General features: G+C 38.0%; 1 protein-coding gene across 2 annotated transcripts in view; it reads left to right on the plus strand.

Moving 5' to 3' along the window:
- The window catches only part of TECPR2 (tectonin beta-propeller repeat containing 2), a 59,721-nt gene that overhangs the window by 2,286 nt on the left and 42,200 nt on the right, over nucleotides 1–15,235 (plus strand). For both annotated transcript variants that reach the window (XM_042446115.1, XM_042446116.1), the window contains exons 2-9: nucleotides 2,308–2,369; nucleotides 2,527–2,774; nucleotides 4,996–5,124; nucleotides 5,457–5,588; nucleotides 6,997–7,154; nucleotides 8,243–8,555; nucleotides 10,779–10,911; nucleotides 12,917–13,396. In XM_042446115.1, the coding sequence (XP_042302049.1) occupies nucleotides 2,541–2,774; nucleotides 4,996–5,124; nucleotides 5,457–5,588; nucleotides 6,997–7,154; nucleotides 8,243–8,555; nucleotides 10,779–10,911; nucleotides 12,917–13,396 (1,579 nt within the window). In that variant the 5' untranslated portion in view covers nucleotides 2,308–2,369; nucleotides 2,527–2,540. The remainder of the gene's footprint in view (nucleotides 1–2,307; nucleotides 2,370–2,526; nucleotides 2,775–4,995; nucleotides 5,125–5,456; nucleotides 5,589–6,996; nucleotides 7,155–8,242; nucleotides 8,556–10,778; nucleotides 10,912–12,916; nucleotides 13,397–15,235) is intronic.

Here is a 15,235-nt window from a genome sequence, read left to right on the forward strand (position 1 = left end):
CTTTTTGAAACCAATTACTCTACCTTTATAGTTATCATACTCAGCATTCATATAGAACTTTAAAATGTTCAAAGCACTTCATTTACATTATTTGGTAACGCTTACATTGAAATTAATTTGGCAATGGAGCTGCCTTGTGGGTTGTTATAAATTGGCTCCATTAATTAGTGGAAGCGGACAGCAGTTGATCCAGTTTGTTTTTACGTCAGCTTGAGCCAAAGCTTCTTAAATGAGCTGGAGGTGGGTAAAAACTCCTTAAAAGTGTCCTAATCATGAACTTTAGTGCTTGCAATCTTAGTTACACAAGTTGGCTGTCACATGAGAAAAGTGTGTTGAAACTGATTAGGCAGGACATTCATTGTGGCTTTTGATGCTGGCCTGATTGTGATCCTTCATATCTATCAGGTAAATTTCATTATATGTATCACATTTGTACATTGTAATGCAGGAGAAATCCCTTTGTATACAGAAATGTTGAACTACCTGGCTGTTCCGTACTGATAGCATTGTCTTAAGAAATACTGGCTAGTAGAGGGAATAAATGGCTGTGTATCAGCAAAAGGTTGATTAAGCCCTTTTGTCATCTAGGGGCAATATTTATTTGGAATTTACCTTTCGTTTTCATTATCTCTCACCAGTGCGTTCTGAAAATACGCTAACTGGCTCAGCTACTTTAAATCCAATGTGTGGATTTTACTTAGTATAGCTTGTAGACATTAACTTTGCATAATGATCTGTACATCTAAGGAAGAACATACCTTAGGGACATAGACTGCTGCCACACTGCAGAATTGATGCAGTTTGACACTGCTTTTACTGTCATGCCTCAGTCCTATGGAAGTATTTAATTGTCATGGCTCCATCCTATGGAATCATGGGATTTGCAGTTTGTTGTGGCACCAGAGCTCTGTGACAGAGCAGGCTAAATATCACACAAAACTACAGTTCCCAGAATTTCATAGCATTGAGCCAGGGGTATCAAACTACATTAATTCTGCAGTGTAGCTTCAGCAGGTGCTCAACCTGTTCAATAGGGTTAAAGTCAGGTCCATGGCTGAACAGAGATAATGTGCAGATTGTCAGTGGTAGCATTGGCGTTTCAGAGCCAAAAGTGTTTGTCCTTGTCTAATGAGAAGATTTAACATTTATTTAGCACATTTCAAGGTTTTAATTCAGCCTTTGTAGAAGTCAGGTTAAATTCATCTCTTTTGTATTCTCTGGCTTGTGAGAATCTAGAGTAAGGAGAGATGGACTTTTCTAATGACTTCTCTGTCAGTCACAGAGAGAGTGAAGGAGAGTTGCTTCACTGATGCGAGGATTTATGGAGCCCTGCATATCTATGTAGGCTTGGTAGGCAAGACAGTCTCCAGGTATTTTTGGTCTCTTCCATCTCACTAGCTGTAGCTAGAATAGGCAGTGATGAGGGATTTGTGCAAACTGTGTCCAAAAAATCAGGAGGCTGCCAATTTCATGTCTCTTAGGTAAACCATTTAATGTGAAGTAGCTATTAGATCAGGCACCATGGTCAAACGTTACTTCTGTGGCTTTTTAAAATAGTAAACATCCCCCTTTGGATTATTCCTTTTAATTTCTTTGAAAATAGGATCTGTGGTTTAGGACAGAGATCTTAAAATTTGCAGAAATATTCCATAAGTGTGGCCATCTTCAATTGAAAAGTCTTAATATTTTGCACATTAATTCATGCTGCTTTTTACAGTCTGGTGGCCAGATTGAAGGGTTGCTCCCACTCTCCAATAAGATCAAAAGCATTAACTTCCTATTTTTAATTAAGCACAGCATTGTGAGCCAAGTTTAGCTCATCTTAACTATGATTTATTGAAACAAGCCAGTTACATAAATCGTAGCTTGAGGTGGGATTCCTGTGACATTCCAGATGTTGTTGGACTGCATCTTTCAGTAGCTCTGGCCAACATGGCCAAATCATGAGGAATGCTGGGGATTGCAATTCAACAACCTTCAGAAGGTTACATGATTCCCACCTGTGTATTAAATCATAGTTGAGACTAACCACATTATGTCTAGGTTCAAACATTACTTTGTTTAGTTTTAAATGGAAGCAAAATCTTCAGATCTTCTAGCAGTTGTGCCATGAGAAAGAAGGAGAGACAGAAGCTGATTAGCCCAAGTTTTGTTCATATAATACTAAACAATGAACACATTCAACATAAATAATAGAAAAGCAGAGCTACTTGCTTTTGTATCACAGTGTTGTCCATTTTTTCTATCATAAATTGCTCTATAATTTTTTTTAAAAAGGGAAAGAAACTATACTATTTTTCTTTCTAGGTAATGTGGAGTAAAATGCTGTGTGAAGATTATGTGCACCTAAACATATTCTAAGTAAGGTGGTAAGTATTTTTTAAACTTTTCATGGAAGAATGAAACAGAGAACTTTAACATTTTTGTTCTTCACCTACACTGAGTGGAATCTAAGTAGTTCACATAACAAAAAGTATACTTGTTTTTCATGCATTTTGGGAATATATGAAATGTATCTTTTTCCAGCCTATAGGTAGCACATGCAGATGTTTACCATGGCCTCAGTGACTCCATCCTCCTCCTTCAAAGAGTTCTGCCCCTTGTACTATCTTCTCAATGCAATTCCTACGAAGATTCAAAAGGGATTCCGTTCCATTTTGGTATACCTCACTGCGCTTGACACAAATGGAGAATACATTGCTGTAGGGAGCAGCATTGGGATGCTGTATTTGTATTGCAGGCACTTAAACCGGATGAAAAAATACAATTTTGAGGTAAGGACAACCCCTTCCTAATAACAACCTGGCTCCTTTTTCAGAACATTTTAATTTTTCGTCTTCTGAGGTTTCTACCTTGGATTGTATAATCTGCCATGGTTGCCTGATGGGATATACATTGTCAAAAGATGTGGGAAAGTGTGACCCTGTTGATTTTCTTGGATCTGCTAGGTTGCATACACATTGCAGAAATAATCTGACTTGACACCACTTCAACTGCTATTGCTCAATGCTATGGAATTCTGGGAACTGTAGTTTGTTGTGGCCCTAGGGTACAGTAGAATTCCCAAAATGCAGTGTGGATGCAGCCTTAGTTCCATCTTAAATCATGATATCCTGGTGGATAGGCTTTGCAAATTTTGCGAGAGGAACACTGCTGGATGACACTATAATTTTGCTGATGTTTGGAAGGAATGTTGCCAAATGGTGGTGCTGGGGAACTATTTCTTGACTGCTGGGCATTTGTGCTGCGGGAATTCACTCTGTCATGCTATTTATTATCTGAATGAAATTATTGGGAGAGGTCATGTAAAGATTTGGGTTAAGGTTCCACAGGATGTTGACAATAACCAGTTTGATCTCTCTTTTCTATTGGATGCAAGAAAGTTGATCAGTGCCCTGAATCAGGAATTGTTTAGGATCATGGACAGTGTATGATGAAAAACAGACTCCATCGAGAAAAGATAGAGGTGGTGTTTGTAGGGGATTAGTCTAGGCAAGACTGGCATTCAGCCAATTTTGGAAGGTGGTTATTCCCTAAAAAGATCAGGTTTATAGTCTGCACAGATCTTGGATTGTTATGAGATTCAAATGTGGGACAAGGTGGTTCATGTCTGTTATACCAATGCTTTATCAGCTATACTATCCCAATCCATTTCCAGGTCCAGTTGAAAGTGCAGGTTTCAATCTTTAAAGCTTTTTAAAAATAGGACTAGGCTACCTGGAAAATAACCTTTTCCCATGCATATATATCTAATCTTTAAGATCCTCTTGACAGGAACTTTTCCATGTGTCCCTGTCAGATGAAGCAAGACCACTAAATGAAGGCTGCATGTGTTTCTACTGAGTGAAGTAAGAGAAGGCCACTAGGAAGAGTGCCTTCTCAGTGATGACATGCAGAATCTTCATAAGACAGCTTTCAAAGAGAAGCTTATCTGATATACATTATAGTAGGTTTTTTTTTCTGAGGGGGAGAGAAAGGTTGAGTCAGGTAAAGACTTGCAGTCACTCAGGCTTTTAAAACAAACTTGCATTTTAAGAACAAATACTCTTGGGGTTTCTATTTTATTCTGTGGTTTGAGCTCTTGATTGGCTTTATATTTCTTCTGCCAGAAGAGTTTTTACACTGTGTTTTATTGTTTGCATTCTCTGTCTCCCTGTTTGTATCCACTTCAATCTGTCCAAGAAACAACATGTAAAACAGGTTATCTTCTCTTGCCAGCCCCCTTATATCTCCATCCAGAACTCCTAAAATGGTTTGGGAGATTACCTGGAGCATATTTTGTGGGGAGAGGGTCTATGGCTGAAGGAGATGAAGGGAAATTCCTTTATGCAAGCAATATTCTACTCACACAGTAACTACAGCCATTCTCTGCTGTATTTTAATTACTGCATTTTAATATTTTGCTGAATGAGAGACTGACAGACTACATGTTGATTGGATTCTGATACAAATTCAGTAAGTAAATAGTGCATAACAGAAGATAACTATCAGTACATGAAACAGTTCAATTATATCCTTTTCCCCCTAAGGAAGACAGTAAAATAACCACAGCATTACACAATGGATCAATATTAATACAATATCAAACTTTTCTACCACAGTGAACTAAAAACTGGCTCTAGTAGCACTGATATGACAATCCTACAAAACAAAATTGAATGTCAACATTTTAAAATGTTAACTCCTTTGCTCATGCTTTCCATTGACTTTTTAAAAATGCTTTATAGACTATTGTATCCGCTATTATTATGATAAAATATTAATTTTGAAATGTGCTATTTAAACATAAATTCTAATAGTACTGACTGATACAGTAATTTATCTATAAAGCATTTTTTAAAAAAAGCTAACTGTAAAGCATGGCCAAAGAAAGGACGACTCTAAATAAATTAACAAATGAGTAGCTCTGTCAGAAAAACACCCAGAAGGAACAAGCATATGATCTACAAATATTGGCATACTATTTCTTCTACTGTTTTGCTTTTGTTTTATCAGGGGAAAAATGAGTCTATTACTGTTGTGAAACTCCTGAGCTGCTTTGATGATCTGGTTGCTGTTGGGACAGCTTCAGGCAAGATTGCTATCTTTCAGCTTGTCCCTTCATTACCTGGGAGAAATAAACAAGTAAGAGCCAAACTTGATTAAAACCCTGAGATGTCCAAGACAGATTCCATTAAATTGTCTGGTTCTTTAGCTATGACAGTCAAGAAAAGCTGTACTTAATGAAACACCTTGCAAACACTCATCATGTTAGGCTTTTTGTCCTTGTAAGTTGTAATTAGACAGAACATCTTTGGGTAACACATTTCTGTGAAATTTCTGATGTGTGTGAAAATGAAATAGTTTGATAGGGAAATGTGCCAATGTCTAAGCTGGCCCAATGAATCAACTCACTGTATGTCTTCTCTTTCCCCCTCTGTCTCCTTTGTATGTTCATGTGGTGTATTTGTTTGCAGCTTCGGAGATTTAATGTTTCTGGTTTCCACAAAAGTAGCATCACAGCCTTGGCATGGAGTCCTAATGGAATGAAATTGTTCTCTGGAGATGACAGAGGAAAAATAGTTTATTCTGCTTTGGATCTAGATAAGGTAAATTGCTGGTTGTCCAGAATGAAAACTTGATACTAGGGACACGGGCTCCTCATCCTGCACCTTCCCATTAAAAATAAATACTCTAAATAAGAATAAACCTTTGGGATAAGGCCAAAGACCTTTGTAGTCTAGCATTTGTTTCCCATGGTGGGTGTCCAAATGCTTGTGAAAGGCTTACAAGGAAGACATGAGGAAAGTAACCCTCTCCTGTTTTTAATTTTTCTTTGCAGTTGGTATTCAGACACATTGTAGATGTAATATCTAGCCATTGTGACTAGTATCAATTGATAAACATAGGGTGGATAACACTATAGGTTTCCCCATAAAACCTCTAAGTTACAGGTCATCATCACTTGTTGAGGAAATGATTTCCATAGATTCAATATGGGTTGTGTGAAAAATAGTTCTTTTTGTCTGTCCTAAATCCCACCATTCAGCTCCACTGGAAGACCGTAGGTTCTAGTAGTGTTTGACAAGAAGAAAAACCTGACCTATTGGCAGAAAGTTATTAATGGAACATAAATGAGAGAGCTAGCTTGCCATAAGTATGTAACGGATGTAAAAGTCTTATGATAGTGATACAGCATTTATTGAGGAGCCAATCCCACCTGTAGAATATGGAACTGCTGCACTCCTTTCAACATTGCAGAAACCATGTTATACATTGGTATGTATTTTACATGTGGTAATCTTTTCAGTTGTATGTTTGGTGTCTTGGTCCTGTGGCACTATAGCTGCATCCACACTGCAGAAATAATGCAATTTGACAGTCTTTTAACTGCCATGGCTCAATGCTATGGAGTTCTGGGCATTGTACTTTTGTGATACATAGCCTTCTCTGTCAGAGAGCTCTGGTGCTACAACAAACTAGAAATTCCAAGATTCCATAGCATTGAGCAATGGCAGTTAAAGTGGTGTCAATCTGCATTATTTCCGAAGTGCTGATGCAGCCTATGTTGCCATTCAACACAAGGGTTGCGTAATGTCAGTACAGTAATACAAAACTCCTTGTGCATTTATATTACTCAACCTGGATGTAGGATCTTGTTCTTCCTCACCCCCAGTGCATATATTTACCCAAGTTACTGAGGAGTAGTGGTGGTGGATTTGCAAAGTTTAGGTCTACATCTCTGTTCATACTTGGGGTTAACAAGTAATTTTGAGTATTTCCTGTCTTTCTGCTCTATAGCTTTGACTTACGGAAATCTCCTGGACAAGAAGTATATTTTTGTCCTCGTATGGCTTGAACTATGTAACGTGAATTCTAGTGAGTCCTTGTCAGATGGCCAGTTGCTACTTGAACCAGTTTTAACAAAGCTAGTATGGGCCCCTAGCAAGTTTTAATGTAGACAAGTTCTTACCTGGAAAAGTCATGATGACATCCACCCATGTTCTGTCTCTCTAGGGACTTTGCACCTCCAGTTTGGTATTGGAAGAACCATGTTCAATTGTGCAGCTGGACTACAGCCAGAAAGTACTACTTGTCTCCACATTACAACGAAGTCTACTTTTTTATACTGAAGAAAAGTCTGTCAAACAAGTTGGATCCCAACCCAGGAAAAAGTAACTGTTAAATCTGGCATGATTTGTTGGAGTTCCTTACATATTTTTTAACATACTTTATAAGGAACTGTTCTTCTCTGTAGCTGTTAATAAAAGAGGCAAAACAGATACCTTCAAGTACTGTTTCTGGTTTTATTTCTTTAATTAGTATGAAATGAAATGTTCTTCCTTAATTTAAAACATATGAAACAACTAGTTGTTGAGAGCTAAGACATTAGTCTCTTAATCTGCCACTTCATTTATGTATCTTGTTCCCTTTATTTCCCCTTTTTTGCCCCTAACCTCTTCAAATATTTAGCAAAAAAAGGAGAAAAATTATATGCAACATACTGTGAATATCCATGATTTCATCGGGGCAAATCCCTCTACCAATGCAGATTGCAACTGTTTGACACTTTGCTGTGTTCATAGCAGCAAGTTATGCTGTGTAAAAATTCTGCAAAATAGGGAAAACAACGTATGCCAAAATTGCAAATCCCTCCTGTTTACTTTATATTATAAACACTTTGATATTAACAGGATTGAAAATACTGTTTTTTTGTTCTTTTTCTCATTTTCAAATGTCTAATATTTGCATATGGCAGTCATTCATTTTCATGATGCATTTTACTGTTCTCCAAAAAAATCTCCTGAACCTGGGGAGCAGTTTGAGCATTGGTAATAATAATAATAATAATAATGATTTATTTATAGCCCGCCCAATCACAAGGAATCTAGGCGGGTAGAGGCAGTAGCACAAGGGACTATCACAAGAATGGGAAAACTGGAAAAATCTCTGGTGTATTAGTGGGATCCCTGGTTATACTGTATATTTCATTCTCATATTTCCAGATTATTAATTACAAATTATTTATTTGTAGCATAGAAAACATAGCTGAAATCCAATTATTAGTCCTAATAGTAGACCTTTTGATTCAATGTACTGTAGTTTATATAAATGTTAACTTGATACAACGAGTCTCCTCTATTTGAGATTAGCAGTCAGATTTATACCTTTTTCTCACTTGTTTAATATTGTCAAAGCATTATTTGCTCAAACATGGGGTTTGATTTTGATTATTTATTTATTTTTTGCTTTTAAATTTTAGTACCGGCAAATTTGGAGCATGTTTTATACCTGGCCTATGTAAACGAAGTGACTTAACACTATTTGCTGGAAGACCTGGGATTCGTCTTTGGAAATCAGATGTCCATGGGACAGTTCAGGCTACGTTTATTTTGAAAGATGTATTTGCAGCTGGAATGAAGCCTTTTGAACTCTATCCTCGAATGGAACCATTAAACAAGAATAGCTATAGTTTCCCAGAGAGGCAGCTTGGACTCATTTCCTGTTTTTTCCAGGAAGGCTGGGTGTTGAGCTGGAATGAATATAGTATCTATTTATTAGACACAGTAAACCAGGTGAGTAAAGCCAACAGAGGAGTGTTTGGTTCTTTGCATTTGAAGACCATCCCAATGGAGTGTTTTTCTGCAGTTGTTACATATTTGTGATCTAAGAAAGTGCTTCTCTAGCTAGTTGATTTAGCAGACCAGCAATTATTTTCCCAATGCAACAGGGATCAGTATCATAGTTCTGTATATCATTACCATTTTTTCATAGTTTGCTGGAAATTCACCACAGACTGGTAGTTAATGGTTCTTGTGCCGGCACTGGTCAGTGGTTCTCTACTTTGAGTAGCACTGATCTAAAGAATACTTTTAGATCCATCTGTTCTGTGAAAAGGTTTTGGTACTGCAACATGCTGCTTTTTGCATCCTGATCTAAATATATGCTTTTAAATATGGGTTGAGGACTGCAAGCATTGTGGCCCAAACTTGTCCTCCTGAGTTTCCAGTATAGCCCTTTAGGCTTCCACTAGTAGTCATATCCCCTTCTTTGTAGCATCTCATTTGAGTGGTTTCTAAGGTTTTGTATTCCTTTCTCCTATTCTAAAAAATTTAACTGTCTCTCCTGAGGCTTAATTACTGGCAGTAGAGCTTTAAGCTAAAATATTGTGGTATTTTTGGCCCCGCTCTTTTACTGTGCCTACCATTGGAATGCAGACCATGAGAACAAGGGCTTTCAAGTCAATATGCCAAAGCTTCGATCTGAGTTCCCCTATTTTTCTACTATCTGATTCCAAGTCTGACTCCAAGGCCTTCATAAATCAAATGTATAATAAATAATAATAACAAACTTAATGTAGTAGAATGGTAGCACAAGTCATTACCATGTGACTCATCAGGTGCTTAGACTGAGAACACAAAATTTATTTATTTGATTTAGAATAAAATATAACATGATATTTACCATATATTATAATAGTATTATATATTTTTTATTTTGAAGCTGGAGTCAGTACATTTCTACCAACTCCACTCATAATTGCTTCTGACTCTGACTCTATAACCCTGGGGGGAGTTACCTGAAATTCAGTTCATACAATAGGCTGAAAGAAGTTCCCGATTCTTGGTTTCATAGCTGCTTCTGAGCAGGAATGTTATGTACTTTCTGTCTGACCTTATAACACTCTGGGACCACATCAATAGGCTGTGAAGACTGTACCAAGATGACACTTCTAAGGCTCTCTGAAGAGCTTAATTACTTGTGCTTTATAGAGTGGAGGAAGGGGACTGGAAGTTTTGCCATACATACACACATACACACTCTTACACATTCACATGAGAAGGAAATTAAAATTGCTACCAGTTTTCTTTCACACAGTTTCACATATCAATAGCAAACAGCAATAATTTGTTCTTATCATGTGCCTTCAAGTGTTTTTGATTTGTGATTACCCTAAAGCAACCTTATAATGGGGTTTTATTGTTAAAATTTATTCAGTGGAGGTTTGCCATTGCTTTTCTCTGTAGCTGAGAAAATGACTTCCCAAGGTCACCCAGTGGGTTTCCATGGCTAAATGGGGATTTGAACCTTGGTCTTCAGAGTCGTAGTCCAATGCTCAAACTACTGTACCACACATGAAGAGTTTACTTTCTCCACTCTATAAAGCACAAGTAATGGGTACAGCATGACCTCCATATCCACGGGGCTGGAAACCACAATTTCACTTACTTGCATCTGTAAAAATAAAAAGGTTTATCTAGACATCTGGAGCTCCTCCAGCATGAGTCTATGGTCAATGTCTGCTGGAAGTATAAGGTTCACCCTTATCTGCAATTTTTGCTGTCTGTGTTAAGTCTGGGAACATATCCCCCATGGATACAGGGTTTGTCCTGTATTACTTACATGTCTCACTTGTCACCATACTCCAAAAATGTAGCAATATTCCTTCCCCCACCCCTTCTTAACAGACTTGTTAAGAATTGCCAGTGTATGCTACTTTTAGGACTTGGAAATGTCTGTGAATGTAGTCTGAAATTGCATTTCTCATGCTATGAATTATTATCACAAGAGAGCTAAACTATGAAGCATTTTATAATGCATTTCTATTTCATGCTCTTAGCCACGATTTCCATAAATCATGTCTCATATTAATTCTTTCAGTGGTTTAGTCATGTCATTTTGCTACTTGTGTAACATTGCTTGGCAAAAATACAATAAGAACTCCGACATGTTATTTGCATCCTAAAGCACTTCTTGGCATATTCACAGCTTACCTTTAACATTTTTTGTTTTCACAGACAATGATTGGCAGTTTGGAAGGGTCTGGTGATATTGTGTCCGTGTCCTGTACTGAAAATGAGATTTTTCTTTTAAAGGGAGACAGAGATATCATTAGAATCTCAAGCCGACCTGAAGGACTTATGTCAACAGGTTTGCATATATTAGCATGCTAAGTTTATACCATATGTAAAGTAACTGATGTATTGTGAGTGATCTTGTATACTTGAAGTGGATTCAATTTGACCCATTGACTTTCTCGTTCATATGGTGATAGGTTCACCATTTAGCAAACAGGGCCCCCATTGTCCTCTGTTTCTTGCATGTGTTGAATTTGATCAGGCTGACAAAGGAGTATACAGTTGGCTCTCTGTATCCATGGATTTTGGATGGATTCAATTCTCCATGACTTGAAAATATTTTTTTCTAATTGCAAAAAGAAAACCTTGATATTGCCATTTTATATAAGGAACACTATTTTACTTCATTATTGTATATAATGGGACTTGAGCTCCATGGATTTTGGTGTCCATGGAGGGCCCTGGAATCAAACCCAGCAGATACCGAGGGCCCACTGTATAATGTTTTGTGTTATATTTGTCTCTTGGCAAGCAAGTTGTAATTCTCAGTGAATTTTAAGAGGTGGGCAGTGGCTTGATTCCAGTGATTTATGGGTGGAATGGGTTAAACTTTCCCAGCAGAACTTGGAAAAGTTACTTTTTTGGACTACAATTTTCCCAGTACAGTGACCATCATGGCCACTGACCAAGCTAAAATTCAGAACGGTGCTGCCCAAAATTATCTGTTACTCAGATAATGACTTCTGATAGTGAATTGTAACCTGGATTTCTGACACACAAATTGATCTCTTGTTGTCTTGGTATAAGTAGTGAATAGAGGTCAGAAGAGTTACCTTTTGGACTACAGTTCCTAAACACACACACACACATACCAGCCACCATGGCTGGTGGTGATACTGGCTGAGAGATTCTTGAATTTAAAACCAAACAAATATTTTTTTCAGGCTCTGCTTATTACCACTCATCCTATTGCGTGTTCCCAAAAGCATTTGTTGATGGAAAGATTCACTGGAGTGGAACCACATGCTGCTGTCCAACAGGATGCCATCCTAATAGCCTTATATAGCCCAGCAATACGTTATGGAGAAACAACATGCTTCTGTTTTCCTGTTTTTCTCTATAATCAGATATTCCTTTAAAAAGACACAGCTCCCACTGAAATAAAGCAGTGGAGCCAGTCATGCATTAATGTGAAATAGACTTTGTTCGCTGCTTAGTAGTTATGCCAGATCCATCCAAATAACACTATGAATTATTCCTGGATTAGACATTTGAGTAATGGAATGCAATTCAAATTGCCCAGATTTTTGTGTCAGATGGAGCAACACAAAGGGGAGTTTGTTATGTTTTAATGACATATTGGTTCTTTATTGTTACCACATTTCTTATTACTGTCAATATTGATTGTAAAGAAACATGCATCAAAGTACCCTTTTTTTCTTCAGAAGGTATGCAAATATTGAGCTCCCTCCAAGGTGGCCACAGGTTTATGTGGTCCAGTGCCCTCTTCCAGCAGTGACTAATAAGATTCAGAGCTTGAGAAAGTTCCTTTCTTTGATCACTGCTTCTAGATCACCTCCCAGCCAGCCTGGTCAATGATTCTGATTGTAGTCCTAAAATATAACACAAAAAGCTAGTATAACACAAAAAGCTCTGGAAAACTGTATTACAATGAAAGAATAAAGACTAATTTTCATTGATGTTTCTGCCCCAACACCTGATATGCAGAAGAATCCTGCTACCAAATACATACATTCTGTTGACTAGTAGATGCTGAACTCGAGGGCAATTAATAACAAAAATAGATGCTGATATAACCAGTCCTTCATGATGCAAAAGGATCTTGTAGCACCTGTTGTTGTTGTTGTTGTTTTCTTATATCCCGCCTTTCTCCCAATATAGGGACACAAGACAGCTAACTGTGTGAAGTAAGTTGTAGCATAGGCTTTTGTAGACTTGGTTTACTTCCTCAGATGCTCTGTGAAAGTTTATCACATTTCCTCTTAGTATTTTCCTGTCTGACATTAAGAGCAGTTAATTGGCATCTTATTTTTACAATCTTACATCTTCCATTTCAGATATAAGTTCAAAATTGATGAGCCCATTATCGGATTTGAGCCCTAAGTTACAGAGCCCACATTCCGTAATTGAATCGATGCCATCCAATCCTTCTCCAGGAACCAACCAAATACTAAGTGGTTCCACTTCACCTCAAACTCCTGGGGACAAAAATGGCACCATAGGTAAATCTGATCTGGATGTAGCATTGGTAACAGAAAAAATTCGCTCGCAGAGCTTTGATGGACTAAGAGACTTGAGCATTGACCCAAGAAGAAGGGGCTACTCGGTAGCAAGTGAATCAAGAAGTAGGAGCAGTTCTGTGAATTCTGTGGACAGCAGCTCTATTTTCTTGACTGGTGGGGATCAGACTTCCTCAGAAATACACAGGGAAGGTCAACTTCCTTCACAGCGGTTCAGCTTGATTAGTTCTGAAGACTTCAACCAGGAACTGATTGTCAAACCAATCAAAGTGAAAAAGAAGAAGAAGAGAAGACCAGGTAAATAGTGAATTTGGGTATTATCGTTCTGCATGGAGCTTTAAAAAATTTCTGGCCCAATATTTCTCGTTAATGTTTTTGTTTAGAATTGCTATAATCTGTACATTTTTCATGGAGAGTAAGAGTGAAGGAGTTTGGTTTTGTTCAGAGAATCTGTTTGTTTGCACAGATACCTACTTTCACTCTTTGGATCCTGGTGTTTACTTCATTCAAGCTGTGTTAATCCTATTTACATCAGTAGAGCTGGATTAATTTAAAACAACGAACAGATCTCACTTAATTGGTTAGTGAAACTTTTAACTGGTTGGCTCTTTTGAATTACAGTATTTAGGCTGGTATCCTGTTAGAGATGTAAACACACTTACGTTTCCTTTACATCTGTCAATTTTTGGGTGCTGTAGAGGTTGATAGTCCTTTCCTTCCTCCACAGTGCCCAAAACATTCAAACTTGCTGTACAGTTTCTGAACATCTCCCCCACAGCTGTTCATGGGTCTTTTGCGGAATGGCAGGATTAGAGGACACTACAGATCTCAGCACTGCTGGGAATATAGCCATATGCTTCTCTGATACTACCTGATCCACATGAGGCATATAATGGCTGTGCTAGAGGGGTTCAGAGGCTTTATGGTAAGCCTGGGAGTTGGTACATAGCTCAGCCCAGGGTAGGTCTGCGTATGGAACTATTATGCTATATTGAGCCATACTGAATTGCAGCCTTAAATAGCTGTGATTTTTGGTACATGAGGCCTCCATGACACCTGTGGTTTATTCAGTGAGTCCAGTACTGATTTACAGTAGAAGACTGTCTTCAGACAAAAAATATGAAAGACTGTGTCCTGCAATGCAGTGTCAAGTATTCTGAAAAGATGAATATTCTGTTTCACTGTCGATAATGAAAACAACAGCAACAACAAGATCAAGCAGTTCTTCTGTTAAGCTGTCTCGTGGGGGGGACCAGAGAGCTATTTCCCCATTGTGCCAGGGATCGGCACCATATTTGTGCCCATTTGTTTCTTTCTTTCTTGGAAACTTAGTGTGGGCTGGCATTGGTCTATAGATCACCAGTTTCAGTAGGACTGTTTTCGAAAATACACAGTGCTTCACATATATATCCTATTGTTGTAATCTTTACAGAAGTCTTGTAATATAGGCCAAAGTTGTTGTGTCCATATTGCTGATGTGAAAGTTTGAGGCTTTCCACACAGTCCACTTAGTGAGGCTGTGGCAGAAGTGAGTTCCAAACAAGAGAACTTAATTGTTTACAAATCAGTCTCTTAACTGCCTCAGAATGCCATCTTAGCTAATGTAACACTCCAGCCAATCTAGTTGGGTGTATTGTTGCTCAGTGATAAAGCACACCAATCATGTTGAAACTCCCATTTTGGATGCCTGGGATTTCTGGTTTAAAAGACCATGTCCAAAGTAGCAGATCTAAAGAAGGTATGTGTCTGAGATATTGGAAAAAGTGCCCTATTAAAGAGAATGGGAACTGGATGTTTCATATCATTACTAGCATTTTATGGAAGCAGTTGAGTCTGCAAATAATATATGTGCTGCATGACTTGTAGACAGAATTTGTGAAATAACTTGGATTCTGATATTGTGGCAAGTTCAGACTGGTGTAACTAGCTGACTGCTTGTCCTTGTTATAGGAGATCTCTTCCAGAGACAAGCTCTGAGGAAGATATGTCTGTAAATGTGCCGGCAACCTCTAATGCTGAGGATGGCTACTTTTGGGGATGGCAGATACAGAAAACAACCCAGAGCAGAAGCAACAGGAACCTCTAAGGGACATCATCCCTCCAGATAATAACAGTGGACCAAGGCTATAGACAAGA

This window comes from Sceloporus undulatus, chromosome 1 (genome assembly GCF_019175285.1).
Source record: "Sceloporus undulatus isolate JIND9_A2432 ecotype Alabama chromosome 1, SceUnd_v1.1, whole genome shotgun sequence".
Lineage (NCBI taxonomy): Eukaryota > Metazoa > Chordata > Lepidosauria > Squamata > Phrynosomatidae > Sceloporus > Sceloporus undulatus.